This window comes from Leopardus geoffroyi, chromosome C3, assembly GCF_018350155.1.
Source record: "Leopardus geoffroyi isolate Oge1 chromosome C3, O.geoffroyi_Oge1_pat1.0, whole genome shotgun sequence".
In the NCBI taxonomy this organism is placed as follows: Eukaryota; Metazoa; Chordata; class Mammalia; order Carnivora; family Felidae; genus Leopardus; species Leopardus geoffroyi.
In genome coordinates this window covers 37,477,051-37,504,605 of record NC_059338.1, presented here as the reverse complement: position 1 = coordinate 37,504,605, position 27,555 = coordinate 37,477,051, and the positions used below count along the sequence as shown (strand labels likewise).

At 39.1% G+C, this 27,555-nt stretch overlaps 1 protein-coding gene across 5 annotated transcripts in view; it reads right to left on the bottom strand.

Annotated features, from left to right (window-relative positions):
- Window positions 1-15,773, bottom strand: part of RCOR3 (REST corepressor 3) — a 53,527-nt gene extending 37,754 nt beyond the window's left edge. For 2 of the 5 annotated variants that reach the window (XM_045452438.1, XM_045452440.1), the window contains exons 1-5: window positions 15,385-15,773; window positions 14,928-14,984; window positions 5,752-5,829; window positions 3,080-3,132; window positions 570-731 (exon numbers count right to left, since the gene is read on the bottom strand). In XM_045452438.1, the coding sequence (XP_045308394.1) occupies window positions 570-731; window positions 3,080-3,132; window positions 5,752-5,829; window positions 14,928-14,984; window positions 15,385-15,556 (522 nt within the window). In that variant the 5' untranslated portion in view covers window positions 15,557-15,773. Of the gene's footprint in view, window positions 1-569; window positions 732-3,079; window positions 3,133-5,199; window positions 5,383-5,751; window positions 5,830-14,927; window positions 14,985-15,381 lie in introns of those variants that run through there. The other 3 variants (XM_045452439.1, XM_045452437.1, XM_045452441.1) reach the window with 3 other exon arrangements.
- Between the last annotated feature and the right edge of the window lie 11,782 nt (window positions 15,774-27,555).

Here is a 27,555-nt window from a genome sequence, read left to right as displayed (position 1 = left end):
TCTTCAGTTAATGGAACACACTTATATATATTTGTAAACATTATATAATTTTTCATCCATTCATCCATTAATGCAGCAACTTCTCAGGTTTATATTATTTTGACACCATACTAAAAATTTAAAAAATAGAAATAAAGGGTTTTTCTCCTTAAAAAAAAAGCAACAGCACCTGTGCAATATTGAAATACAGAACTTTAAAAATTGATTTTCATATCCAAAGGAATATAAATTAGAAAATAAAATCCTAATGTTAAAAAATGAAACATTTAAAAATAACATTGAAATTATGATTTTTTCCCTAGAACAAGCACATTTAATAACTCTATTACACATACATTTAAGCCAAAACAAAACATGACTTATAATGAAATAGCACATTAACTGTCATGCTTTAGAATGGCTGTAGAAAATAGGACCATAAGCAAGTATATAGGTATTTTAAATGTCAAATATTTTTAAAAATGGAAATTAGACTGAAAACTTTTTTGTATTTAATAATCAGAAAGTGTTTAATGATAGCATAAGATATCTTTCAGGTATGAAACACAGTAAAACCAAAATTACCATACCATTTGCTGAATCCTGTGAAAGCTTTTCCCATGAAAACTAAAGGCTTGTTCAAACAGGACTTTATCTTCCACTGTCCACTCATCCGGAAAGGGAGTGAAATTAGGGAGATCAGCAAGGGACTTCTCAATGTTATGTTTATGCCAGAACAACATGCCAAGTGCCTTTGAAGAGAAATCATTCCCCTTTGGTTTTAATGGACTTATGTTCCATCACACTTAAGAGAGTTAAACACAAATTAGGTTAAAATCTTAAGCCTAAGACTTCAACTGAAAATACACTCACAGTTTGGGGCTTTTAATCAAGGATGCCCAGGTAGCAGACCTCATTTATTTATTTCTTTTAAAACAGGGCCTCAGAACAGTGAATGTTCTTACATACCACATTTGCTGCATAATCTAGGAAAAACAGTGAGCTGAGGAGAGTGACTATAATTACTAAAGCAGGTTTGTAGGCTCATATCAAGACTCTGACCCACATTTACTCATTTGTCAATGTGTAGAGAAAAACATGCTATAAGGAAAAATATCTAGTAAATACGGGAATGAAACTATCAATCATAACACAAAACTAGAAGTGCTCAGTCAAAACATAGTCATGTTTTAAGTATTAACCTTTTAAAAGTATATCACCGGCTCAATAGTTCCAAGGAGTACCTCAATTGCAACCTTATTATTTACCATATATATTTCTTAAAGTTCTTCATTATCATAATATACACAAAAAATTTTTATGAGGCATATTAATAACTCCAATGACTTGCTTACCAAATCATAAGAAAGCATGAAATGGGTAATTTCTAACTATTGCACAACTTTCCCTTCTATGATTAAAGTAAGTCACAGACCTTTACCTTTACTATAAGGTACTAACACATTTCATTTTTTAAGAAGAGATATAGCAACTTTTTATTTATTTATTTTTTATTTATTTATTTATTTTTTCAACGTTTTTATTTATTTTTTGGGGGACAGAGACAGACAGAGCATGAACGGGGGAGGGGCAGAGAGAGAGGGAGACACAGAATCGGAAACAGGCTCCAGGTTCTGAGCCATCAGCCCAGAGCCCGACGCGGGGCTCGAACTCAGGGACCGCGAGATCGTGACCTGGCTGAAGTCGGACGCTTAACCGACTGCGCCACCCAGGCGCCCTAGCAACTTTTTAAATAATGAGTTTTAAAATTAATTTTTGTACTTTGGTAATACTCCTTTAAAATGAATAAGAAGGGGCGCGCGGTCCGTGAGTTCGAGCCCCGCGTCGGGCTCTGGGCTGATGGCTCAGAGCCTGGAGCCTGTTTCCGATTCTGTGTCTCCCTCTCTCTCTGCCCCTCCCCCGTTCATGCTCTGTCTCTCTCTGTCCCAAAAATAAATAAACGTTGAAAAAAAAAAAAAATTAAAATGAATAAGAAAATTAACATATGTGCTGTCACGTTTTCAAGGATTAATGCCTCAAACATTAAACAAAAAGTCAAGAATTAAAAACAAAATATATAAAAAAAAAAATTAAAAAAAAAAACCAAAATATATAATCAAAGACTTCAAAATTCATAAAAAAGGTAACTACATTTAGATAAACATCTCGATTTCACAGAAATGATTTCTTAGTATTTAACCATGTTAGACTATAAAGTTAGTTCTCAAATAATACAGGTTATCAATAATTTATTTGTTTTACTATTAATTCTGATAAAGGTCATTCCAATAATTAGCTGAAGAGATTTAAAAATCTCTTATTTCATTTTTAATTTTTCATATTCTTCATTCCCTCATTATTAGAGATAATGAACCATCTGCTATATAGATCTTTTATTTTTTTTAATTTTCTTTAAAGTTTATTTCTTTATTTTGGGAGACAGACAGACAGAGAGAGCAGGAAAGGGGCAGAGAGAGAGGGAGAGATAATCCCAAGCAGGCCTCGAAATGTCAGTGTGGACCATGAGATCGTGAGATCTTGTGAGATCGTGAGACCATGACCTGAGCCAAAACCAAGAGTCAGATGCTCAATCGACTGAGGTACCCAGGAGCCCTGTCCTTTTAAAGCTATCTGATTTTTTAAAATGTTCTTTATGAATTATTTTATTCAAAATTTAAAAGTCTTAAACATTTCTTTCAATAAAAAGTTTAACTTGTAGGTCTTTTAGATTAAAAGGTCACAGAAAATTACCTGTACTCAATAAATAAATAAATAAACAAACAAACAAACAAACAAACAAACAATTCCATTTTTTGGTAAACATTTGTCAGAGGCATCCTAAAGGCTTTCAGATACTTTTAGAACTCACAGTAGAGTAACAAACAGAAACACTGAAAGAAAAATGTTCAAGTCCTTGAGACAAAAAGTGTTTATAAAAGCAAAATCCTTTATTCTGAAAGGTCAGACTTTGCTAGGACTTTTGTGGTATCTACAAAATTGGTTGAACTACACTTTCTTAGGACAGAAACAACCAGGAGATATTCTTTGGATTCAGCAAGTATTGAGGCAAGCTTTAATATCAGAACATTTCTCTACACACCTGTTCCACGTTGTAGCCATGTTTCTCTTTTGCAATTGCAATATATTCATCCACTGCAATGAAACAATATTATATAATTAATTCTTACTTACTTCATTTTCTCAGGTCTACATTTTTTAACAAAGTAAAAAAAAATAGCTGAATTCATTTTCCATGAAGTCATTACAAAAAAAAAAAAAAAGACTTTTACTTCTAGGAACAGGATTAGAAGCTTACTTGGTTTAAAATTTTACCTACTATGATTTATAGCTATGATTATACAGCACATATGTACTAAATTCAATAACATTACACAAGTATTTTTGTGTACAAAAAAGACCAATTGGTATGTAGTCTATAGAGCCTAATACATGTAAAATATTGGATAATTTCTTCATTTTCTGTTGCAATCTTTATTTGAAGAGACTTAGCTGTTTCAGACCCCACCTCGTAGTAAGAGTTGGCCCAAGTCTTTACCTTCCCCTTTCTGATCGCTGTACAAAGGACAGTTTATCTATGGTTTTGCCAGCTATACATAATAACACATTTAAGTGTGCTTCAGTATCCCTAAATTTTCTTCAGCTTTTCCTGCAGGCCATATAGAAGGTGTCTAAATATTCCATTTTCATTCAACTTCCATATGTAATCAAGCCAACAGAATTACTTAGATAAGCACAGCTTCAATGATTATGTACTAGGTATTTCAAGACCTCATTGCTGAGACATCTGCCATTTCACATTCAGCAGGACTCGGTTTTATGTGAAATCCATATAGTCACTCCTGTTTGATCCTTTTTTAAGTATATCATATATTTTTTAATATATAAAATTCTCCTTTAGCATATTTGGAGAAGCAGAGGTTAAGAATTCTGATCCCAGAGCAGCTAGTTTACCAGGGCTTGATTCTCAGCCTTGCTGCTAGTTTTTTGACTTTAGGCAATTAACTTGACCTTTTCGTACCTTAATTTCCTCACTTTAAAACAGTATCTTCTTCCTGGGATTAAATGAGCTAATATACATCAAGTGCTTAGAATAACAACTGACATAATTTTAGGTACTTTATATGAGTTTGCTATTATTAGTAGTCAATATAATATAGCTTAATATATAAATAAGATATTATAACAATAATGTTGTTAGAATAACAACTATTTTTTATGGATGCTACTATATAGTTCCCTAGTGCAGGGACCCAAATATTGGTGCAGAAAACCCAAATATTATATTTCATTTAGAACTTCATGTAGTATTAAAACACAAGACAGGTCTAAATACATGCTGATTAACTTTAACAAAAATGTCTTACAGTTCTATAAACAGAAGGCTAACCAATACCAGTTAACTTGTGGTTTTCAACCTGGGCTATGCATAGAATCAGTGAAGAAGCTTTTAAAAAGTAAGTCCAGACTCCACCCCTAAAGATTCTGATTTAATTGGTTTGAGATAGAGACTAGACATCAGTACTGTTTTTTAAAAGTTCCCCCAAACGACTCCAATGCACAGCCAGGGCTGAAAACCACTGCACTAGATGTTCAGTCTAGGACATTCTACATGGATACCACACAATCAGGATATGGTGGCTTTCTGAATTTTGTTTTCCACTTTGCTAAGAAATGCACCATTGTATAAAACACTGCTAAGACAGCAAAAGCCATTGATACCCTGATGCTCAGTTTATGAATGAAAACCTTTGCTTGTAATGAGAACTGAACCAGAGAAACCTGATAATCTCCTTCAGGGTTCTCAGTATACAGTCCCAGGCCAAATGTACAATTTTGTGTTTTCTGTTAAGAATGCCTCAAGGGCATGTAATTCCTAGATTACCAGCTAGACCTTTTTGTTGGTATTCCAAAGCTCTCAAATAGGAATTATCAGGTATGCAACATAATACTTGATTTTCCATCTTTAGTTCTCTTATTGCATCAATAAGTATGCTTAGACTTATGCACATGATATATAAGACATCATTAATTTTCATGGGACTAAATAAACCATCATGGGACATCTTTAAGATTTAGCAAATATTTTTAAAAGACAAGCTTATTTTATAGCTGCAAGAATAATTGTGTGGTGGTTTTTGTTTGGGTTTTAACAAATTCAATGATAACTGAATGGAGGGGTGGGTATCTTAGTTTTGTTACCTGCACGTTTCCTATATCTGATGTGCCGCAAAGGATCAGGTCCGCTACATCACATTGAAGTCTAAAGCCACACCATGATTCAAGAAGTGCATGGTCAATGATCCAGAAGGTCTCCGTCCAGAAATGGAGAGCTCAAAGATGACCTGATTGATGGCTGCTGAAGTCAGTTCTTTCCCCTTTCCTCTTTAAAATGGTAATGATAGTGGGGTCTTTGAAGTTTGAAGGCATTTCTTTACAGCTCCATATACTGAGGAAAAGCCTGTGCAGATGTCTACATAGTAACTCCCTCCCCTGCTTGAGGATTTAAGCAGCAATGCCATCAGATCCTAGGTATTTTCAGTCTTCCTGGGACTGACACAAATTGGAACGATCAACCCACTATCTTTCAAAAGGAAAAACATTCTAATATAACAACCTCCATCAAAACACAAAACAAAACAAAAGCAAACCGTTTTCTTATCAGAATCTAAGCAACCCAAAACAAATATAGGTTGGATTTTGAATTGGTTGATAGATTCCTATGGACATAACATTCAATTTCAGAAAACTTACATTTGGTATCTGGGATACTGTGATACGGAGACCATACAAGCATTCCTCCATTGTCTTTATCTGTGTATTTTGTAGCACCTGGGGAAAAAATTGATTACTTTAAATATGATGGATTTTATTTACATTCAAAATAAATATAAACAAAGCAAGCTTTATCTCTATTTTAGTATAGTACCTGCAAAAGGACAAAGAAAGTACAGGGAAACAGAGAAGGAAAACAGGCTCACATTAAATATACTAAATATTTCATTTATGGAATTGAAGAAAATTTCACAAACACTAAAATTTACCCCCAATAAAGTTTACACTCTTTAAATTAAAAAAAAAAAAAAAAAAAAACTTTCTTAAGTACATTATATAGCCCTAATTCTTGGCAGGTAATAAACCTGGTTTGATCTTCTGTACATTACTTAGGGGTCATTAAAAACTCTTTTAAAGCTTATTTATTTTTGAGAGAGAGCATGAGCGGGGAAGGGGCAGAGGGAGAGGGAGAGTATGCCAAGCAGGCTCCACAATGTCAGCAGACAGCCCAACAGGGGGCTGGATCCCACAAACCACAAGATTATGACCTGAGCTGAAATCAAGAATCGGGTACTCAACTGACTGAGCCACCCAGGTGCCCCAATTCTGACTTTAAAAACTAGAGAATACATCAGGTGGTAACTTATTTCTGTTTTGCCCCATATCTAAATGGGCCAAGATTACCATAATTTAAAAATACTTATGCCTGCTTTTTAAGGTTTTTATTTAGTCTTATTCCTTGTGAATCTGCCAGCTATTCTTTTTCAGCATTAATTTCATTTATTACAGTTTATATTTATAAAAGTATGTACTCTGTGTAAGAGGAAAACAAAAAACTGTAAAAGTTAATAATGCTGTTGAAATGTAACCTGAGAGTCTACCTCTAACGTAGATGCACGCCATTACTGTTTCTTATTTCTAATCTGTTATAATCTAAAAAGTCAGAAAAATCAAGCTCTATTGGAACTGCATGTAAATTAAGCACAGAATGGATGTAAGGCTGACACAGCTATCCCAATGCCAAGTACACGCCCGTGGGTTCTGTCTTTTAATTACTTGGTGGTCTTTTTCTGGCTTCTAATTCCTAGGTGCATTCAAGTTAATTAAAACCATCAAGAAATGAAGCATTGTTGCCACCTACTCACTTGAAGACTTGTGTATGAATATGTCATAACTGACTTTTATGAGGTGTTGATAGCTACCACCACTAATGGCAAGAATTCCAAAATTGTTCACATAAAACATTAACAGAATTCTCAGGTTCAACTGTAATCATTCATAAAGTTATAAGATATTTGGAATAAACAACATTCACTTCCAGGGGTAAAGAAATACTACTACAATCTCAAACTAGAGAAGTTATCTATCCAACAATAATTTAATATAGTTCAGTAGTTTTTAATTTTTGGAGAATCATTACACATCACTACTGTATATGTATAATCAACAAATTATAGTTAGAGAATGATATATGTGATATATATGAAGCTAAAATTGTTGAAAAAATATATGTGTTTTACTGTAAGGAAAAATTAAGGATGGAGAAATCTGAAATGAGGGAACACTACCAAAGTAGTAGAAAAACCATAATTACAAGTGAATCGAAAAGCAAAACCTACTGCATTTTGTCATAAAGGTCTTCAAAAAAAGGTTTTTTTAAAAATCTTTATTCATTTTTGAGAGAGAGACACACACACACAGAGTGCAGGCAGGGGAAGAGCACAGAGACAGGGAGACACAGAATCCAAAGTAGGTTCCAGGCTCCGAGCTGTCAGCACAGAGCCTGACGCGGGGCTCAATCCCACGAACTGTGAGATCATGATGTGAGCCAAAGTTGGATGCTTACCCAACTGAGCCACCCAGGCATCCCTGTCAGAAGTATCTTTAATAAAAGAGGACAAAAATAAAAGCTGAAAATTTACAAAAATGCAAGTTAGAAGTACATTATGAAAAATTCATATTCAATGAAAACAAATTCCAGGTTTAAAAAAAAAAAAAAACTTCAAAAGTAAGATCTAAATTAAATTTCTAACCACATAAAATACAAACACAAAAGCAAAACAGGCAGCCACTTGATGGAAATAAAACAGACATGCTATCTAAGTGTTAGAAACCTTTTATCTACTGCTATTTCTAGTGAGTATTCTAAATTTCAAATCATTAACATGGCACTGATCCTTTTTCACAATGGATTATGACAATAAGATAATTTAAATCCTACTTAATAGAATAAGGAATGCAACAAAAGTTTCCATAAGTCTCAAGTCTTAAGAGCACATCATGCTTAATATTTAAACATATTTCCTTGCATTTGATTCTTGCATTAAAGAAAATCTTAATTAAAATATCTTCCTGAAATGTCTCTCCTTACACAGATATAAACTTTTTTTTTTTTGTATTTTTCCCTATGAAGAATAACAGTTAAGTTTCCAAAAAAATTCTTAGCACTGTAATTAAGGGCCTGATCTGACAAAAACTGACATCCAAACTGTGGGGACTAACAGCTCTTCTAATATGGGGGTAGGGGGGTGGTGCTAATAAGGGAAAGTAATCATGTCTGGTAGTAGAGAATGCCTAATTAGGCATTTCACAATGTTCTTTTCCTAACCCTTGAACTAGACTTCACCATTTTCAATCATGTATGGGTCAACTAGGCTTAAGAGATGATTGATGTTCATAGGAAACGAGATATTTTAGCATAATGGTTAAGAGTGTAACCATTATACAGCCAGACTCCAAGTTTGAATCCAACCTCTGCCACTTCCTAGCTTTATCATCTTGGGGAAATTTATCTATGCTGTCTGTGCCTCAGTTTGAACTCTTCTTTAAAACATGGATAATGAGGGTTGCCTGGGTGACTCAGTGAGTTAAGTGTCCGACATTGGCTCAGATCATTATCCCGTGGTATGAGTTCAAGCCCTACATCAGGCTCTGTGCTGACAGTGCAGAGCCTGGAGCCTGCTTCATATTCTGTGTCTCCTCTCTCTGCCTCTCCCTCCCCCTGCACTCTCTCTCTCTCTCTCTCAAAAATAAATAAAACGTAAAAAAAAAAAAAAAGCCACGATGATGAGAGTACCTACTTCACAGTATTATTTAAACATTAATGAATTATGGGGCACTTGAGTGGCTAAGTCAGTTAACTGTCTGACTTTGGCTCAGGTCATGATGTCACGGCTTGTGGGTTCAAGCCCCCATGTTGGGCTCTGTGCTGACAGCCCAGAACCTGGAGCTTACTTTGGATTCTGTACCTCTCCTTCTCTTTCCCTGCCCCTCCACTGCTAGTGTTCTCTCTCTCTCTCTCAAAAATAAATAAACTTAAAAAAAATTTACAAATTAATGTATGCAAAGTACCCAGCATCTAGTAAGCTTTACCTAGGACATTTCTAAGCATAAGTATATGCTTATTGAAAACAGTTTTTTCTTGAGTTCCCTTCTATCTCTGAAACGGCTTCTAGTCACCGTATCAATCAGATAACAACATAAATGAACACAAACAGCTGATGCCTCCTCTCACCAACCCCTTGAAAATGAGATTGGATAGCTAAAGTGACTAGCAACTCAGACCTGACTCCTCTCCTACAAAAGAAGAGGAGAAAGTAACTTGTATTATTAAAAACAATGTACCCCTCAGGATGCTTTGCATCCCATAAAGTTTTATCCTTTCCATTATAAAAGTTGAACAAAAATATTAAAAGGACATAAACTCAATGGTTATTTTTCTTTTATGTGTACTAATATTTAACATTATATCCCCAAACTGTCTGGTACTCAGAAATAATACTGAGAATCAAACTTGACTCACCACAAAATAATCCAGTCTTAGAAGTATCCTATCTTCTAAAGAGATGAAAAAACAAAACAGAAACCTAGACAGCAAGCTACCATCATGTAAAAAAACTATATAGTAGCAGGACAGTTCTGAAAACAAAATTATTAAATGGTTTTTAAAAGCATGAAACACTTAAAAACTTAATCCTTTTGAAATGTTTTAGATATCCTTAACTGCAGTTGATAAAGTACATTTATGAGACCAACTGGGAAAAACCAACAACTAAAAACCAAAGGTATAATTTTGATAAGCCAGGATTTCGACATCTATAGGAAATTTCAAAATAGGTACAAAAATAAAAATCTTCTATTTCTTCTCAGATTTAAGACATTTAAAATAAGTATTTTGACTGAAATCCTGGGATAAATAGTCTATATAAAGAACTTAAATCCTGGGGTGCCTGGGTGGCTCAGTTGATTGAGCATCCAACTCTTGATTTCAGCTCAGGTCATGACCCCAGGATTGTGGGATTGAGCCTCACGTCAGGCTTCATGCTAAGCATGGAGCCTGCTTAAGATTCTCTCTCTCTCTCTTTAGGGGTGCCTGGGTGGCTCAGTTGGTTAAGTGTCCAACTTCAGCTCAGGTCATGATCTCATGGCTTGTGGGTTTGAGCCCTGCATCAGGCTCTGCACTGACAGCTCGGAGCCCGGAGCCTGCTTCAGATTCTGTGTCTCCCCCTCTCTCTGCCCCTCCCCCGCTCATGCTGTCTCCCTCAAAAATAAACATTAAAAAAAAAATGTTTTTAAAGATTCTCTCTCTCCCTCTCTCTCTCCCTTTGCCACTCCTCCCCATTCTCTCTCTCTCTAAAATAAGAATTTAGGGGCGCCTGGGTGGCGCAGTCGGTTAAGCGTCCGACTTCAGCCAGGTCACGATCTCGCCGTCCGTGAGTTCGAGCCCCGCGTCGGGCTCTGGGCTGATGGCTCAGAGCCTGGAGCCTGTTTCCGATTCTGTGTCTCCCTCTCTCTCTGCCCCTCCCCCGTTCATGCTCTGTCTCTCTCTGTTCCAAAAATAAATAAACGTTGAAAAAAAAAAATTTAAAATAAGAATTTAAATACTGAGAATATTAAGACATACCAAATATATATTTTTAAGAATTTTTTAACGTTTATTTATTTCTGAGACAGAGAGAGAGACAGAGCACGAGCAGGGGAGGGGCAGAGAGAGAGGGAGACACAGAATCTGAAACAGGCTCCAGGCTCTGAGCTGTCTGCACAGAGCCCGACACGGGGCTCGAACTCACGGACCGCAAGATCATGACCTGAGCCGAAGTCGGACGCTTAACCGACTGAGCCACCCAGGTGCCCCCATACCAAATATTTTTTAACATTCTGCAATTTATAGATTTAATTCAACACCTTCAAACTGGGATAAACAAAGACTTTCCAAGGAGTACATGAGCATAAATAGATTTTATGGGAATCAATTTTCCCTTTAACTTCCCTATGTTCCCTTTCCCACAAAATCTGCCTAAGAACTCACCTGCAGTCTAAGCTGTATGCTCATTCTACTCTGACCCTCTTCACAAATACCTTCTCTCACTTAAAAAAGCAGCTCTCACCCCCTCCCACATCTGACAAGAGTACACTGCCTAAAATCTTAAACCTCCGTAGTGCCAAAAAAAGGGTGTTTGCAAGGCTCTCCTTTACTCAAGGCATCATAGCTATTACAATTTCAATCAATTACACAATAATTGTAATCATTCAAATCAGAAGAGACTTAACACTTAGAACCTTAGGTTCACAAGAATACATATTACAGTGGTAGAGATCAATAAAGCACTTCAAGCAAAAAAATATAAAATCCTGTGGGGAAAATGCACGGAAATGATGTAAAAGATAAAAAGGAAAAATGTAAACTTTCAGACTGTGAGCCTATTCATTCTTATTTTTTTTTAAAGTAGGCTCCTCACCAAGTGCAGAGCCTAATGCGGGGCTTGAACTCATGACACAGAGATCTAGATCTGGGCTGAGGTCAATTGGAAGATTAACTGACTGCGCCACACAGGTGCCCCATTTCATACTTTTTATAAATAGATATTATCATATTACTGCAGTAAATTTAATCTCATACACTTAAAATAAGGATATAACAACTTTATTTCAAAGTGTTAATATTTTCAATACACTGGAGATAATGTTTTTCAACTATTTAAACACAGCAACAAGTGATAGATGTCAAAAATATGTAAGAAAATCTTTTTTTTGAAAATTCTTTTATGGATATACAAGCAAAACATCTGTAGACCGCTGCTTTATAGACATTAATTTTCACCTAATCTTATGATATAGTTAACATTATCTCCCATTGACACATGAGAAAACAAAGGTCTGGATACATCAGATGGGTCATCGAGGTCACTAGGCCCTATTAACTACGAGGCATACAATACGATTTGAGGCTATAATCACCACAGGAAACTGCTCCTCCTTGATTGATGAATAGTCAGGAGGCACTAAATAAAAGTTGGGAAGACCTAGCGAAAAATCTAAAAAAAAAAAAAGCACCTAAGAAAATAATCAAATCCAATTAGTAAATTTTTATAAAGGTCTTTTTAGCAATGATCTGTTAATTAACATTAACTATTCCTAATCTCCTATATTCAGTAATTCCAATTTAAGTAACACTTCTTCTCATATTTTTTAAAATACCCATTTTAGTAAGTCATTCTGTGTTTGATTTCTACCATCACTATCATCTCCCCCAATAAAAATATCCTCCAGACACACATGAATCCTCTTTTAATTTTCCTATATTCTGATCATAATAATCTTGGTAGCTAAGGAATTTTTCTTCCAAATAGCTTGCATGGTTACTGGTGAATAAACTCTATGAAGTGGTTAACAAGACTAAAGATGATGTTCTGAAGAAGAGAAAAGGAGACAGAAAATGACCATTTCTCAATTTCTATCATTAATTAATGAAGACCTCTTTTTCTTTTTCCAATGAAATGTTTTAATTTCTCAGCGAATTACATTGAATTGATATGAAGTAGAAACTTCACACAACAGTACAACACTCAGAATAAAATAGACAATGGTACTATGTTGAAAGGTGTAGAGGTTCAATACTTCCTCGTAAAAAGTATCTAACAACTGATAATCTTCATTTGTTTGACAAGATTTGCTTATGATGGCTATAGAAAAGTCCACCTAGGTTTAAATGATAACTGGTTTTAGTTGTGTCCTTGGGCTCAGTATTCTTCTGCAGATGATTAAGGAGAAAACTTCTAGATGAGGTTTTAAAATAGGACATATATCCTTATTCTAATAAAGAGTATCAATTGTAACCTAAGTAAATTGAAAATATGACTAAAAAGCAAAAAACAAAAGAAAAACCTTTACAGTGGTCTATGCCATGGCATGTATAAATGGGTTCCAGCAAGAAGCCTGGGTTTTACACACAAGACCACCTAATCTACCTGTGTACAGCGGTCTATGAAATATAAACCTACCTAATGAAGCAAAAAGATAAATGTTTATTAACATATGAACAGTTCTGACTGTTGAGTTCATCATTTCCCCAAAAAGCAGAGTACCAACAAAAGCCCCAAATCAGAAAGGTATAAGTGTATGCAGAATCATTCTTCCTAATTATGAAATTTAACCTTTACTGAATAACTCCCACATGCCCAGTCATGTATTCCTTATAAGAATTCCATGAAGTTTTTTTATTTCCATTTTACAGCTAGGAAACTAAGGAACAGGGAAGGCCACTGGCTTGCTCAGAGCGCAAAAATTAAACAGCTGGGAACTGAAATCAATGTATCTTAAGCCAAAGCATGCTTTTTCCAAATGTCAATACCTGAGGCAGCATAGTAATGTGAAAGTGTCATCCACCTACTAGTTGCATCAATAAACAAAATTAATTTCACAAAACATTTAAAATTACTTAAGCCCACCAGCACACACATTTGATAGCTTCTGAATAAAATCTATTAACAGCTATGTCATTTAGAAGGCAACCCAGATATAGTGAGAGCTCTTGTATCATTGTTTTTACCTACTGAAAAACAGACTGCTTTGACAATCCTTTTAACACTCATTATTTTATCCTCTCCCCTGGGACAGGAGGAGCTGCTATCTAAAACTCTTCAAATGGTTGGTAAATAGCTCGCATTGCCGTAATGGGCAGGGGAAGAACGATAATACCCATCTACACCCTATAATGAAGCAAACAAGCTATACCCCTTCCCCAAAATACAAGTAAGCCATATTAATTAATATCTAATACAGAACTCGAGAGTTCGACACAATGTTATTATAAGCGGGCAATAGGCAAAAAAACTGATCAACTGTAAGGGAGAAGGGAAGAAAAAAAAAAACAAAAAAGAAAAACAAAAAAATGGGGGAGCTCCTTCAAAGTCTGTCCAAAGCCTGCACTGAACAGGGTCTGGGGTGGGGGGAAGGAAACCCGCTCCACTCCGGGAGGCTCCAGCAAGGGCGCCTCCATATGCGGAACTCTCGCCCAATCCCCGTCCAGACTGAAATCCCGTGACCGCCAGAGAGCCTGTTTGGAGAAAAGTAGACAGGGAGCCCGCAAGCTGGGTTGGCAGAGGACGCTGGAACCTGGCTGCTCGGGAGAAAATGTCTCCTTGGCAGCTGCAGCCACTGTCCTGTGGTCTGACTTCCTAGGGCTGGCTCGAGGGCGAGGTGTGCCTCTGGCTTCTCCCCACCCCCTTCCCCCATCCCTTTCTCTCCGCGGCTCCTACACTCCGCAGAGCTGTCTCGACCAAAGCTACACCACCTAGCCAAAAAGAAAAAAAAAAAAAAAAAAAAAGAAAAGAAAAGAAAAGAAAAGAAAATCCCGTGTGCGCGCGGGTCGGGCAGGGCTCGCCCTCGGCTTCGGCCGGTGACAGCAGCCCCCGGCATCCGCCGCCCTTGCGGAGCGCGGCCCTCCGCTCCCCGGGGCCGGCGGTGTGGCAATTGACATTTGCATGGCTCTTCCACACGCAGCCCGCACACCCTCTCTTCCAGCCCTCGGCCCAGGAGCCGCTCCTTTCCCAGCCCCGGACCCCCGAATCCGCCGAGGGCCGCCTCCCTCTGCTCTCTCCGACCTCGCCCCAGGCTCATGGGGGCAGAAAGGCGATGCCACCAGCGGGCAAGTGGCCTCCAAAGGAACCATGTTAACCTTGCAATGCACACATCTGCCCACACGCCCTGTGTCACAGCCCTGCCAAGCCTGACAGCCTCCCCGCCAGATGCCTGCCCATCCCAGCCCCGCATCCCCTCCCAACCGCACACCCGGACCCCTACCTCGCCCGCCCTTCCACCCTAAGCCATTCCCAGAAAAGGGGAGAAAGGATTTTGCTTAAAACAAATATATCTACCTGGATCAAATTCAGGGATCCGAGCTTGGTATTCAGCTCCGACTCTCATCCCAACATCTGCAAAGCAATGCCAAAAAGAAAAAAAAAAGAGAGAGAGAAAAAGAAAAAGAAAAGAAAGAAAAGAAGAAAAACGAAGAGACACTTAATAAAATATAAAAATTGCTGGAGGGAGGAAAGAAGAGGCGGGTGGATGGGAAGATATTAACTCCGGGCACTCCGGGAGATGGCAGCGGATGGGGGCGGGGAGCGGGGGGGGGGGCGAGGGCGGAGGATTGGTCGAGGGCGGAGGGACGGGGGTCGTGGGGGGTGCTGCTGCACTGCACCGGGAGTTCGAGGCTACCGCAGCGCCCGGGCTCCGAGGGGAGGGAGGGCGGGAGCGCGGCGAGGGGAGGGGGCTGGGGGAGGGGAGGAGGGAGAGGGGCAGGCGGGCTGGCGGGGAGGAGTTCGAGGCTACCACCGTGCTCGTCGTCGCTGCTGCAGCCGCTCTCGGGCTCCGAGTAGTGCAGCCCGCCGTTGGTGGACGAGGCACCGCCGCCGCCGCCGCCGCCGCCCGCCGGGCTCTTGGCGCTGCCGTTGGCCGATCGGTTCTTCCCCAGTAACTCAGGCCCTTTCTCCATCATGCCGGGCATGGTAGAAGAGGGGAGGGGGAAAGGTGAGGGGAAGGGGTAGGCGTCAGGGTGAAGGGGGAGATGGCTTACGAGTGAGGGCGGGAGGGAGAGGAGGAGGAGGAGGAGGAGAAGGAGGAGACGGCGGCGGCGGCGGCGGAGGCGGAGGCGGAGGAGGAGGGTGTTAATACGGAGCCGCCATAACCGCCCCGGTCCGGCAGTAGCGCAGTCGCCTCACAACAACCCGCCCCGGCCCCGCCTCTCTCCCCTCCTCCCTCCGCCCGCCCCGCGCAGTCCCGGGCGCCCCTGTCGGCCGCGCCGCGCTCTACGCCGCCGCCGGTATCACTCCGCCCCGCAGGGAGGTTCCGGCCGCGGGGCGGGGAGGGGCGGAGGGGAAGAGGGGGAGGGGCGGGGAAGCCCGGCTCGTCGACTGCCCGGGCAACCCCAACCGAGCGCTAATAAAATCGCCGCAGAGGCGCGGCCGCCTCTCGGGCTTCCTTCCTAGGGGGCGCTCTGGCGCGCGGGCGCAGGCAAACGCGAGGGCGTGGGACTCTTTGCCCTCTTAGGGCGGAAGGAACGCGTCCAGTCTGAGAAAGGGCGGCCGCGACCCGAGGCGCTCGAGTCAAAGGAGCTGCCCCCCTCTCTCCGAGGGGGTTGGGGGTCCGGACGGCCGGGCGGGTCTCGGCGGGAGCCTGGGCACCTTGAGAGACTGTGGCGGTGCGGCTGCTCGGTTTTGCGGCTTCTCCGCCGCCGTCGAGCTGGTGTCGCGCCCTTGCCCGCCCTGGAGTCGGACTGTGTAGCGGGGAGCCCTGCGAGTTCCAGGCCCAGTGGGCCTGAGTAGCAGACGCGGTCATGGTTATCTGGACGCTGCTGTTATTGTTTCTGAATCCCGGAACTGGGGCCTGACTCCCTAGAGAGACTGAGGGTGCCGAGATGAGTTTCCAGTGCTGACCAGTGCAGCTGTATTTTGCTAAAAGGTGTTTTGGGGTGTTTTTTTTTCTAACCTTTCCCCCGTTTTCTCTTCTCACCTTTTTATTTTTACCCATTTTTCGTCTTGCTGTTTTTTCAGTTAGAAGTGGGTGCTGTCAGTGGTGAAATAAAATTAGGACCGAGGCCTTGTCCAGTTGGTGCTTACTCAGTCCGTGCTGACCCGTGGTCAGGGCTTGGAGCAGAGCTGTAAGGGAGGGCGGAGTCCTCCAGTAGAGGTGAGGCAAGAGCTGCATTCTGGCAGGGTTTCCAGCCTGGCAGACGACGTGCTCTGTAATGCTTTTCTGAATTGCCTTAGCCAGAAGGAATAGGGAACTGCGTATTTCGTTTACTAGATTTGAGGATGTCTGCTATGTGCCACGCTGTCTGGCATTGGGAGCGATTTATGATTTGCTTCTCTATCATTTACTTACTGTTTTTGCTCAGCAGTAAGAATTGAGGACTTCCTGTGAACATCTAGCATGCAAACCTATGCAAAGCAGTATTTGGCATCCATAGGTAAGGTCTTCTCCAAATCCTTAAAGATTGTCTTGTATGAATTCTGTTATAGGTCAGTGCGGAATGGATCAAAGCAGAAATAAGCCTCTCTGGCCAGCCCAAGACTTCACTGAAAGCAGTAACATACCTAAAGCAGGAATGCCTCCATCAAGAATTTAGCCAAGAAACAAACAAACAAAAAAAGCCTGGGAAGTAAATAATTTGCAAGATCCCTGTCTAAAGGGAAAGTCTCCTGAGCAGGTACAAAACCGATCTTGTTCTGATAGTGGAGGTAGTTTGGTCTATCAAAGTTTTATGTGATTCCATTAAGTCATTACAACTAAACCTATTATTCCTTTACTTTTCTCAATAAGTGCAGTTCTGAATATTATTTTAATTTCCATATGGTTTTTCTACAATGAGAGAACGGCTTGGCCAAATGAAATAAATAGCCATTTCCTATGACAATTACATTTTTCACTGTAAATTAATACATTGGTATTTTTATTTTTATACACAAGCTTCTAATGAACATGATTCAGCATGTCTGGTCCAGTAATGCAAAGGCCGGACCCTAAACTAAGTGAATTCACAAAAGATAAATACTGCTCTGAGGCCTTTTGGCCAGCATGTTTTCTAATTACCCAATTTTGCAACACCTTCCAACCTCTTTTGCACTGAAAGGAATTTCTGCCTACAGTCAAGGGTTAAAACATGGTGAAGAGGGGCATTGGGTGGCTCAGTCGGTTGAGCGTCCGACTTCAGCTCAGGTCATGATCTCATAGTCCATGAGTTCGAGCCCCACGTTGGCCTCTGTGCTGACAGCTCAGAGCCTGGAGCCTGTTTCAGATTCTGTGTCTCCCTCTCTCTGCCCCTTCCCTGCTCATGCTCTGTCTCTCTCTGTCTCTCAAAAATGAATAAACATTAAAAAAACTTTAAAAAGAAAAAACATGGTGAAAATTTGGGGACTTTTGTAACTTATTTCTAATTATTAGTAAAACCCTTAAAGAAGATTCTACACTTTATTTGAGTAAAGCAAAGAGGGCAGAACAAGGGCATTCCACTCTTAGGAAAAGAACCTCAGGGATGGGGGCTTTTCTTTCTATTCTGCCCCTGAAGTAAAGGAAAGCACCTGAAGCTGGCCTGGTTCTGAAGAATAATATTAAGCCTTAAAATGATTTCCCAACAGTTAACAAGAACAGTATTTTAAAAAAAAGGAAAAACCTAAGAAGAAAATCTTGGGGATGTCTGTATCATCAAGGAAGAAAAAAGCTTTAAGAAAGCATTAATAAATAAGGCCCAATGATGCAGAATCATGAGAAGGGTTTAAGAAAAGGCCTCTTGATTTGTTAACTAGAATAATGTTAGTTATTTTGTTTGGCTGCTTTTTATTTAAAATTTTTTTTTTTTTTTTTTTACTATTTTCATTGTAGTTTAAATTTGGAATAGATAATACATTCTCATACTTCCAAAACCAAAAATTGTAAGAGGAGGGGCGGCTGGGTGGTTCAGTTGGTTGAGCATCCAACTCTTAATTTTGGCTCATGTCATGATCTCACAGTTCCTGAGACCAATCCCTGAGTTGGGCTCTGCACTGACAGCTTGGAGCCTGCTTGGGATTCTCTGTCCCTCTTTCTCTGCCCCCACCTGCTTGTGCTCTGTCTTTTCTCTCTCTCTCTCTCTCTCTCTCTCAAAAACAGACATTAAGAAAACAAAAGATATAAGAGGAAATACTGAACTATTGTACTGGACATCCAGCAATTGTAAAAAGGCAAGGGAAAAATGTATAAAGATAGGAAAGAAATACATAAATCTGTTATTTGGAGAAATCTTGATAGTCTGTAAATAAAGTTATAATCTATAAACCTTTAGTATTAATAATGAATTTAGTGAATTGCTGGATAGTATATAAATCAACTATATATGTATATTTTTAATGTTTTTTTAAATTTATTTTTGAGAGAGAAAGGAAGGGACAGAATGCGAAGTAGGCTGCAGGCCCTGAGCTGTTGGCACAGAGCCCAACACAGGGCTTGAACTCAAACCCTGAGATCATGACCTGAGCCGAAGTCAGATGCTTAACTGACTGAGCCACCCAGACACCCCATAAATCAATTATATTTTTAAATACTAGCACTAAGCAATTAGAAAATGAAATCTTAAAAAAGTGGTTAACATACAAATGCATCAAAGATATCACATACCTAGTGTATTAGCTTCCTATGACAGCTGTAACAAATTACCACAAACTCAGTGGCTTAAAACAAACTCCTGTCATATTTCTGGAGACCAGAAGTCTGAAATCAAGGTGTCAGCAAGGCTGCACTCCCTACAGAGGCTTTAGGGAGAATCTGTTCCCTGCCTTTTCCAGTTTCTGATTTCTGCTGGCATTCCTTGGTTTGAAGCCACATCACTCCAATCTCTGCCTCTATCTTCACATTGCCTTCTCTTCTGCGTGTGTCGTGAATTTTCCTCTTCTTCTATTACATAAAGACACTGATAGCATTAGGACCCATCTGGATAATCCAGGATCATCTTCTTGTATCAGGAGCCTTAACTTGATCACATCTGCAGAGACCCTTCTTCTAAATAAGGTAACATTTACAGGTTCCACAGATTAGGACCTGATATTTTGGGGGCACCATTTAACCCATGACACCAAGGAATAAATCCTAATGAAAGACATATAAGAACTATATACAGTAAAACCTTAGTTTGCGAGCATAATTCATTCCAGAAACATGCTTATAATCCAAAGCACTTGTATATAACAGCGAATTTCCCCATAAGAAATAGTGGAAACTCAGATGATTAAATCCACAACCTAAAAATGTTCACATTAAAATGATTATAATACTCTAATATAATGCAAAATAAAGAAAATGCAAAATGTAAAGGAAAATAAAATTAACCTGTACTTACCTTTGAAAATCTTCGTGGCTGGTGTGAGGGAGAAGAGAGAGGAAGGTTATCGTGTAGGACGACTTTCCCTGTCACTAACGGATCACTGCTGTCTGTTGGCTCAATGGAATCTTCTTTTTGTGCAGCTAAAATGAAGAACCTATCCAATGACACTTGCTTTTGACTCCTTTGGAGGATTTCGTGGAAATGTGACATCACATTGTCGTTAAACAGTACCATCACTAACTGCTACAGCCTTATTCGGGTGGTGCTTTTCTACAAAATTTTGCACTGTTTCACACATTTTACACATCTCCCTAATCTCATTTGAAGTGAGGGATTCTTCTGCCTTTTTCTCCTCCTCTGCAGATGAGATGCAGACATAGACTTCTTATAAAATCTTACAGTTTCAGCCATTCGCATACCTCATTCATATTTCTCAATGATTTCCTTCTTAACTTCCACTGTAATCATCCCTTTCTTACCGCCTTTCTTTTGAACCTTTTTCTGCAGGGGGGGTGGGCATTGTAAACACTCGCACAGATGTTGACTACAGTACAGTATTAATAAACTCTTGTTGTATACTGTATTTAATGTAACTGACAAGCAGCAGAGAAAAGGGTCTATGTCTGCAGGCAGCCTGACCTAGAAAAAAGCATTCCTAAGCTTACTCTTATATAGAAAAGCAAAGGACTATCCATAGGTGCTTTGGAGTGACAAAAAATTCACTAGTGCCAGTTGTGACAACATTCTGAAAAATCACTGATTTCTGCCAAACACCATGTCTCGTGTGACCAAGCATGGGAGATGATCACCCACAATCTCGCAGAGAGAGGGAGGGAGAAAAGAACCATTGGCTCAGTTGTGAACATGTGACATTTGGTGTCTCGTACTACTCATATTGCAGGACATCGCTTATCAAGTTAAAATTTATTAGAAATGTTTGTTTGCCTTGTGGAACACTCACAGAACAAGTTATTCTCAATCTAGGGTTTTAATGTACTGAAAATTATAGTATTGAGAGAAATTGGAGGAGGCCCAAGTAACTGGTTAGATACAGTATGCTCATGGATTGCAAGACTCAATATAAAAATGTCAGTCACTCCAACTGATCAATAGATTTAGTCTGATCCTTATTAGAATCCCAGCAGATTGTGTGTATGTCATTTGACAAGTTGAAACTTCTATGAAAATTCAGAAGATCAAGAGCAGCCAAGACAATCTGGAGGAAGAACAAAGTTGGAGGATTTATGCTACCAGGTGTTAGAAAGTAGATGGATGGAACTAAATAGAACTCATGAACATTTTATGCAAAGGTGACCCTACTAATGTGGAGAAAACAATGGTTGCTTTAATAAATGCTGCCAGGTCAATTGACTACGTGGAAAACAAAAAACCTTGATGCCTACTCATACTAAAATAAAAAAACAAAACTCAATAGATTGTGGGCCTAAAATAAAAGGTCCTAAATAAGGACCTAAAATAAAAGGTGAAACAATAGTGCTTTTAGAAAATACCATAGGTTATTGTCTTCATAACTTTGGGTAGTCAAATTATTTCCTAAGCAGGACATAAAAAACATGAAAATGTTGAGGATTCCAGAAAATAGTATGGGGATTGCCTAGCTGGCTCAGTTGGTAGAGCATATGACTAAATCTCAGGGTTGTGAGTTTGAGCCCCACATTTGGGTGTGGAGATTGCTTTAAAAAAATCTTAGTATAGGAAATGTAAAGGATCTTGAATTATGTCAGGAAACTACAAATAATTTTGTATTCCTGGAGCATGGAGTGAACTCAGAATGAGCCTAGAGAGGCAAGGACTGAACCACATAAAACCCTTGATAGTATTCAAAGCGTTAAGCAATTTATAGACAATGGCAAAGTATCAGAGGGATCTAAGCAAGAGAGTGATTTAGTTCAGTTGGTATTCTAGGTGAAAATTAAATGTGGCAAAGAAATCAATTAGGCTGTTGAATTAGGAAATTATGAGGTTTCAAATTATGGCAGTGATAGCATGAATAGAAGTGGGGACTGATGAAAATAGGAAGTAAAATTAGCAAAATTTGGGGATTGGTTGAATATGGAAATAAAAAGGGGATAGAGGAGTCTAAGCTGATGCCAGGATTTTGGCTTCAGTGTCTGGGTGGATTGTGTCAACAACAGAGTTGATGGATACTGAAGGCTTATCAATTTGACAGACAAGAAAATAAATTCATTTCCAGATATGTTGGGTTCTCAATGGGGAGATATCCAGCATGCAGTTAGATATATAATTAAGATCAGGAGTGCAGAAAGTGTTTTATTACCAATTGATTGTAGCTAACTGAGGTCATGAGACCTAACTAGATCTCACAAGAAGAGGATGTAAAATGAGAAGTATAAAGAGCTGAGAATGAAAGCAAATGAGCACCAATGTTGAAGGGCTATAAAGAGGAAAAGAAATCCATAAAAGAGACTAAGCATAAATACAGAAATAAGAGAACTCGGAGAGTATAACTTCCTGAAAGCAAAAGTATAGAGAGATCTGAATAGAAACAGGATCACCAGGACAGCAGAGAAGTCAGTTAAGATAAGGCAACAGTGTGTACAATGCTTCAACAAGTAAGAGAACATGAATGATTTTGGAGAGCAGTTTTACTGGGATCATGAGCAGAAGAACCAAACTGCAGTGGTTTGAGAAGTAAAGAGGTCCTTTAAGGAAATGGGAACAAGTAATATGATCCTACTCCAGAAAAGTACTCATATGGAAAAGAAAAACACGGAACTACACTTAGTGTCTTAAAGCCAAGTAGCTAGAGTTATAGGCAAGAGTATGTATATATGTAATATTTCAAAAGTTGAAGTACCAGGGATGCCTGGGTGGCTCAGTCAGTTGAGTGTCCAACTTTATCTCAGGTCATGATCTCAGGGTTCGAGCCCTACATTGAGCTCTGGGCTGACAGCTCAGAGCCTGGAGCCTGCTTGGGATTCTGTGTCACCCTCCCTCTCTGCCCCTCCCCTTCTCACATTCTGTCTCTGTATCTCAAAAATGAATAAACATTAAACAAAATTTTTTTTTTAAGTTGAAGTACCAAATGCTATTTCTTCCCTATTATCAGATGGATATACACAGCTGGAACTTTATGCTAAGGAAAAGAGAGAATAAAGGTTATCTAGGTCTCTGTACATAGTAGATGCTTAATAAATGTTTGCTGAATTGAACAAAACTAATATCCAGACCATAGTAGTATGTATCTCCTTTCTAATAAACACACAAGTAAATATATATGCCTTTATATGCTGAGAATATTTCTGAAAGTATATATAAAGAAACTTTACTGTTGGGGAAGGGGTGTTACAGTCTGAGATGGAAGGGGGATTTTATTGTTTGTATATTCCATTCACAGTTGGTCTCTTTTGCCATGTATATGTATTACTGTTCTGAGGAAATAAATGTTTAAAGAATCAATAGACAAAACAAAGATAAGTATAATTTTTAAAATAATGTAAAAGTAAAGTTCCACCTAATAGAAGTTGAAAAGTAGAACGGAAGAGGAAAGATGGAAAGAGGATAGACATGTTATCTTCATTTTACAAAAATAAAAAAAAAATTAAGCAGGGAAGTAATTGTGGACTACACCTTAATTCACCAACTAAACTAGGCACACAGGAAGGACATCAACAGATGTCCTATTTTATTCATATTATCAAGGCTTGTAATGATTTTCTTTATGACACCAACTTTGCTGAAAAGTTTATTGGTTTTTGTACTCTTTCACTATTACTTTAGAAGTGCCTGTCTCAGAATAAGTTTAACGCCAAAACGGAGTGAGATGATGCTGTGCAGCATTGGCCCAATGGTGGGGAGAGCCCAAACATTTACATATTTACCACAGGAAGGAGCTTTATGTTTTTGTTTTGTTTTGTTTTTTGAGAGCCATAGATTCCTAAGGTGGGATGGGGGTGGGATCATATAATCTTAAAGAGCTGACAGGACATTTAGAGGTCTGGCAATGCCCTTTTTTTTTTCTTCACCGCCGGGAATACTTACCATTTCTGAAGTTGCTCCTACAAACTCCATTTAAACAGATACAGAGACAGTAAACTGCAACACAAAGTAGATTATTTCATTTTTTAAGATGTTTGAATCTTAGAAAACCTCTTATTTCTCTTTTCTTTTTTTTTTTTACCCAAAGTTTAACTATATCTAGAAAACCCCCAAACAACTGTCTTAAACAAAATGAAAATTTACTTTTCATAAAAAAGATATCCAGAAGTAGGCAGTCCTGGGCTGAAATGACAACTTCAATGAAGGTGTCAGCAATCCAGGCTCCTTTTATCTCAGCCCTCCACCTTTCCTAGGGTATCATTTTTTCCCTTGTGATCCAAGATGGCTGTTAGACTCCAGGAAGGAGGAAGAAAGGCAGAAGGGCATACCCCTTAGCTTTAAGGAGATTTTCTAGAAGGACCGCATACAATTTATGCTGATATATCGATGTTCAGAACTTAGTCACGTGGCCCACTAATTTCACAGGAGGCTAGGAAATGTCAAAGTGCTCCACTAAAACTCAAGGTTCTATTGCTGAGGATAGAGGAAATGGGTACTGAAAGGCAACTAGCAAGCTCTGTCACACTAGTCTCTTAAATATTTGAAAAGAAAAATCATGTCCCACTTCAGCTTCTTTTTCAGACTAAACAGCATTATTCTCTGAGAAATCTTCAATGATACTGTTTTCAGATCCAACAGCTTTTTTATTATCTTATTAAAATGCTCTGGTTTGTACTTAAAGTAAGACACTCCCCTCCTCCCCCCATGTGAGGTCGAATTGGTGCAAAATCAATTGGAAATACGTTGGCCCCTTTGCACCTTTTTAAGATTAATTAATCTCAGGGGTGCTAGGTGGCTCAGTCGGTGAAGCATCCGACATTTTATTTCTGCTCACTTCAAGATTTCATGGTTGTGAGATCAAGCTCCTGGTTGGCTCTGTGCTGGGGGTGGAGCCTGCTTGAGATTCTCTCCCTTTCCTTCTGCCCCTCCCCCGCTTGAGAGCGCGCGCGTGCGCGCGCGCTCTCGCTAAAAGACAACAAAAGGCATATTAAAATTAATCCATCCTGAAATATGCTTTATTGGCAATAACTGCACATGGTTACTAAATCTGGAGTCATCTCTGTTCTCTGTATCTTTTACATTTATTATTGTTTAGCTTGTCTCTCTCAGACTCCAGGAGGTTTATTTCCCCTTTTCCCTCCTTCCCCTCCTAAGCAAATGAATATAAATGTATTGTCATTTAATTTCACCTGGTTGTTTTAGCTTATGTGAACCTTTTGAGAACTTTTTGAATTCTAACTTTCCTACTTAGCATATGACTTAGCTGTGGGCATTTGCACCTATGATAAAAAGAATTTCTCTTTAAGGACAGAAATAGTGTCAGGGGGTCTGGGTGGCTTAAGAGGCCAACTTCGGCTCAGAGTCGTGATCCTGTGCTTCGTGGGTTCAAGCCTCTAGTCGGGCTCTTTGCTGACAGCTCTGGGCCTGGAGCCTACTTGGGATTCTGTGTCTCCTTCTCTGTCCCTCCCCAGCTCATGCTCTGTCTCTTAAAAATAAATAAACATTTAAAAATTTTTTAAAAATTGTGTCTTAATTTATATTCTCAGCATTGGGTACAGTCCCTGTGCGTAGTAGATTCTCAATATTTGTTTGTGAATGAATCCTGCAGTTAGAAGTAAAGGACATTTTCCTGAAGATTTTTTTTTTTTTTAATTCTGGAATTGTTTATGAAAGGAGACTATGAAATCTCCCTGCCTTTTAAAATAATATAGACATTTATGTGTCTGGGACAATTATATTTGAACACATATCCTGACTTTTAAAAGTGGGAAGGTGATTTAAGTAGTTTTGCTAAATTTCTAGATCATACAAATATGATTTTGTAAAGACTTATTTGGTTAAATTAAAAAAAAAGGAAAAGACTAGACACTGACAAGTTTAAAGTTTATATCTTAACTCTGCCCCTAATCCATATTATCCTTTCCTTACACACTTCTTTCCCTAAGTTTTACATATTACAAAAAATAGAATTCACAAATCAAAATTTGTTTTCAATTGAAAAAGGCATTTAAAGAACATATTCACTAAAATCAGTCTAGGATCCAAATTCTGAGCTAATTTGAAGATTTGGGGATAAGATTAGGGGCACCTGAGTGGCTCAGTTGGTTAAGCATCTGACTATGGCTCAGGTCGTGATCTCATAGTTCGTAAGTCTGGGCCCTGCTTTAGGTTCTGTGCTGACAGCTCAGAACCTGGAGCCTGCTTTGGATTCTGTGTCTCCCTCTCTCTCTCTCTCTCTCTCTCTCTGCCCTTCCCAGGTCATGCTCTGTCTCTGTCTCTCTTTCTCTCTTAAAAATAAAATAAGCATTAACAAAAAATTAAGATTTGGGGATAAGATTAGATAGGGCAACCTCTGAAATGGAAACAAACTAACATTAAATTCATTTGTGGAAATAACTCTAGAGAATGACTTGAAAATGTTTTAGAAAAATGCTGCTCATGAAATTAGGGGGCTTCTAATATATATTCTTATAGACTGGAGATAGTAGTCTAAATGTAATGTATAGAATGATCTATAAATTTGGCCCTTAGACATTGATCACACACACACACACACACACACACACACACACACACACACACCAGTAACTGGCACATAGTAAATATTCAGATGTTAATTATTATTATTAAATGTATAGATTAGAAATAAAATCAAAGAGCTTATTCAGAAAGAGACCAAGGAAATGGCACCCCAAATCTATACAATTTTCCTTTACTTAGAATACAATATTTCTAGAGGTAACAATACAAAGAAACAGGTTCCCTAAAGAAACTCAATTTACTGGATATATACAGGATTTGTTAAAAGTAACTTACCAACTGTACTATGTTTAGTCCCCCTTTCCTTCTGGTTACAGGGTGTCTTAGCTACATCTTGATCTGATTTCATTACTTTTGGTTATCAGAATAATGTGATTCTATTTAGCATGGGCCAAATTTGTGGCTCTCAGGGCTTGTAATGGACCCTTATTGCTATTAAGTCTCTCTGTCTCTCACACCTACACACGCACACACACACAAGCACACACACATACACACACACACACACACACACACACTCAAGTACACATCTCATTTCTCATCTCTCAGCTCTATTTTCTCTGTGTTTACCTTCATTCTCTGTTACTGCAAGAAGCCACTTCTAGATAGGAACGTCCTTTAAGCCTTATTAAATAGCAAGGAATGAAGGAGAAACGGGGTGCTTTACTAGACCAGTGGCTTTTCAAACCTTTTGTAACCCAGTGCAATACAGATTATATTGTCAACCCAATAGAGACAGACATAAATGTGTACCAGTCAGCTGTTTCTGCATTATAACAACAAGAAAATCTCAGGGGCATACAACACTAAGCATTTATTTTCGCTCAATGGTGTATATTGGTTAGGGTCAGCTGATCTATGCTAGACTCAGCTGGGTGTCATGGCTAATTCTTGGCAGGGTTTGCTCATGTGTCTGGATTGGTTGGTGGTTAGCTGACATAGGCTTCTCTTACTCAGGGGAGGGTCAGCCTTTTTGTTTTATTATGTTTTCAACTGACTGGACAAGGCTCACCCACATTAGAGAGAGCAAC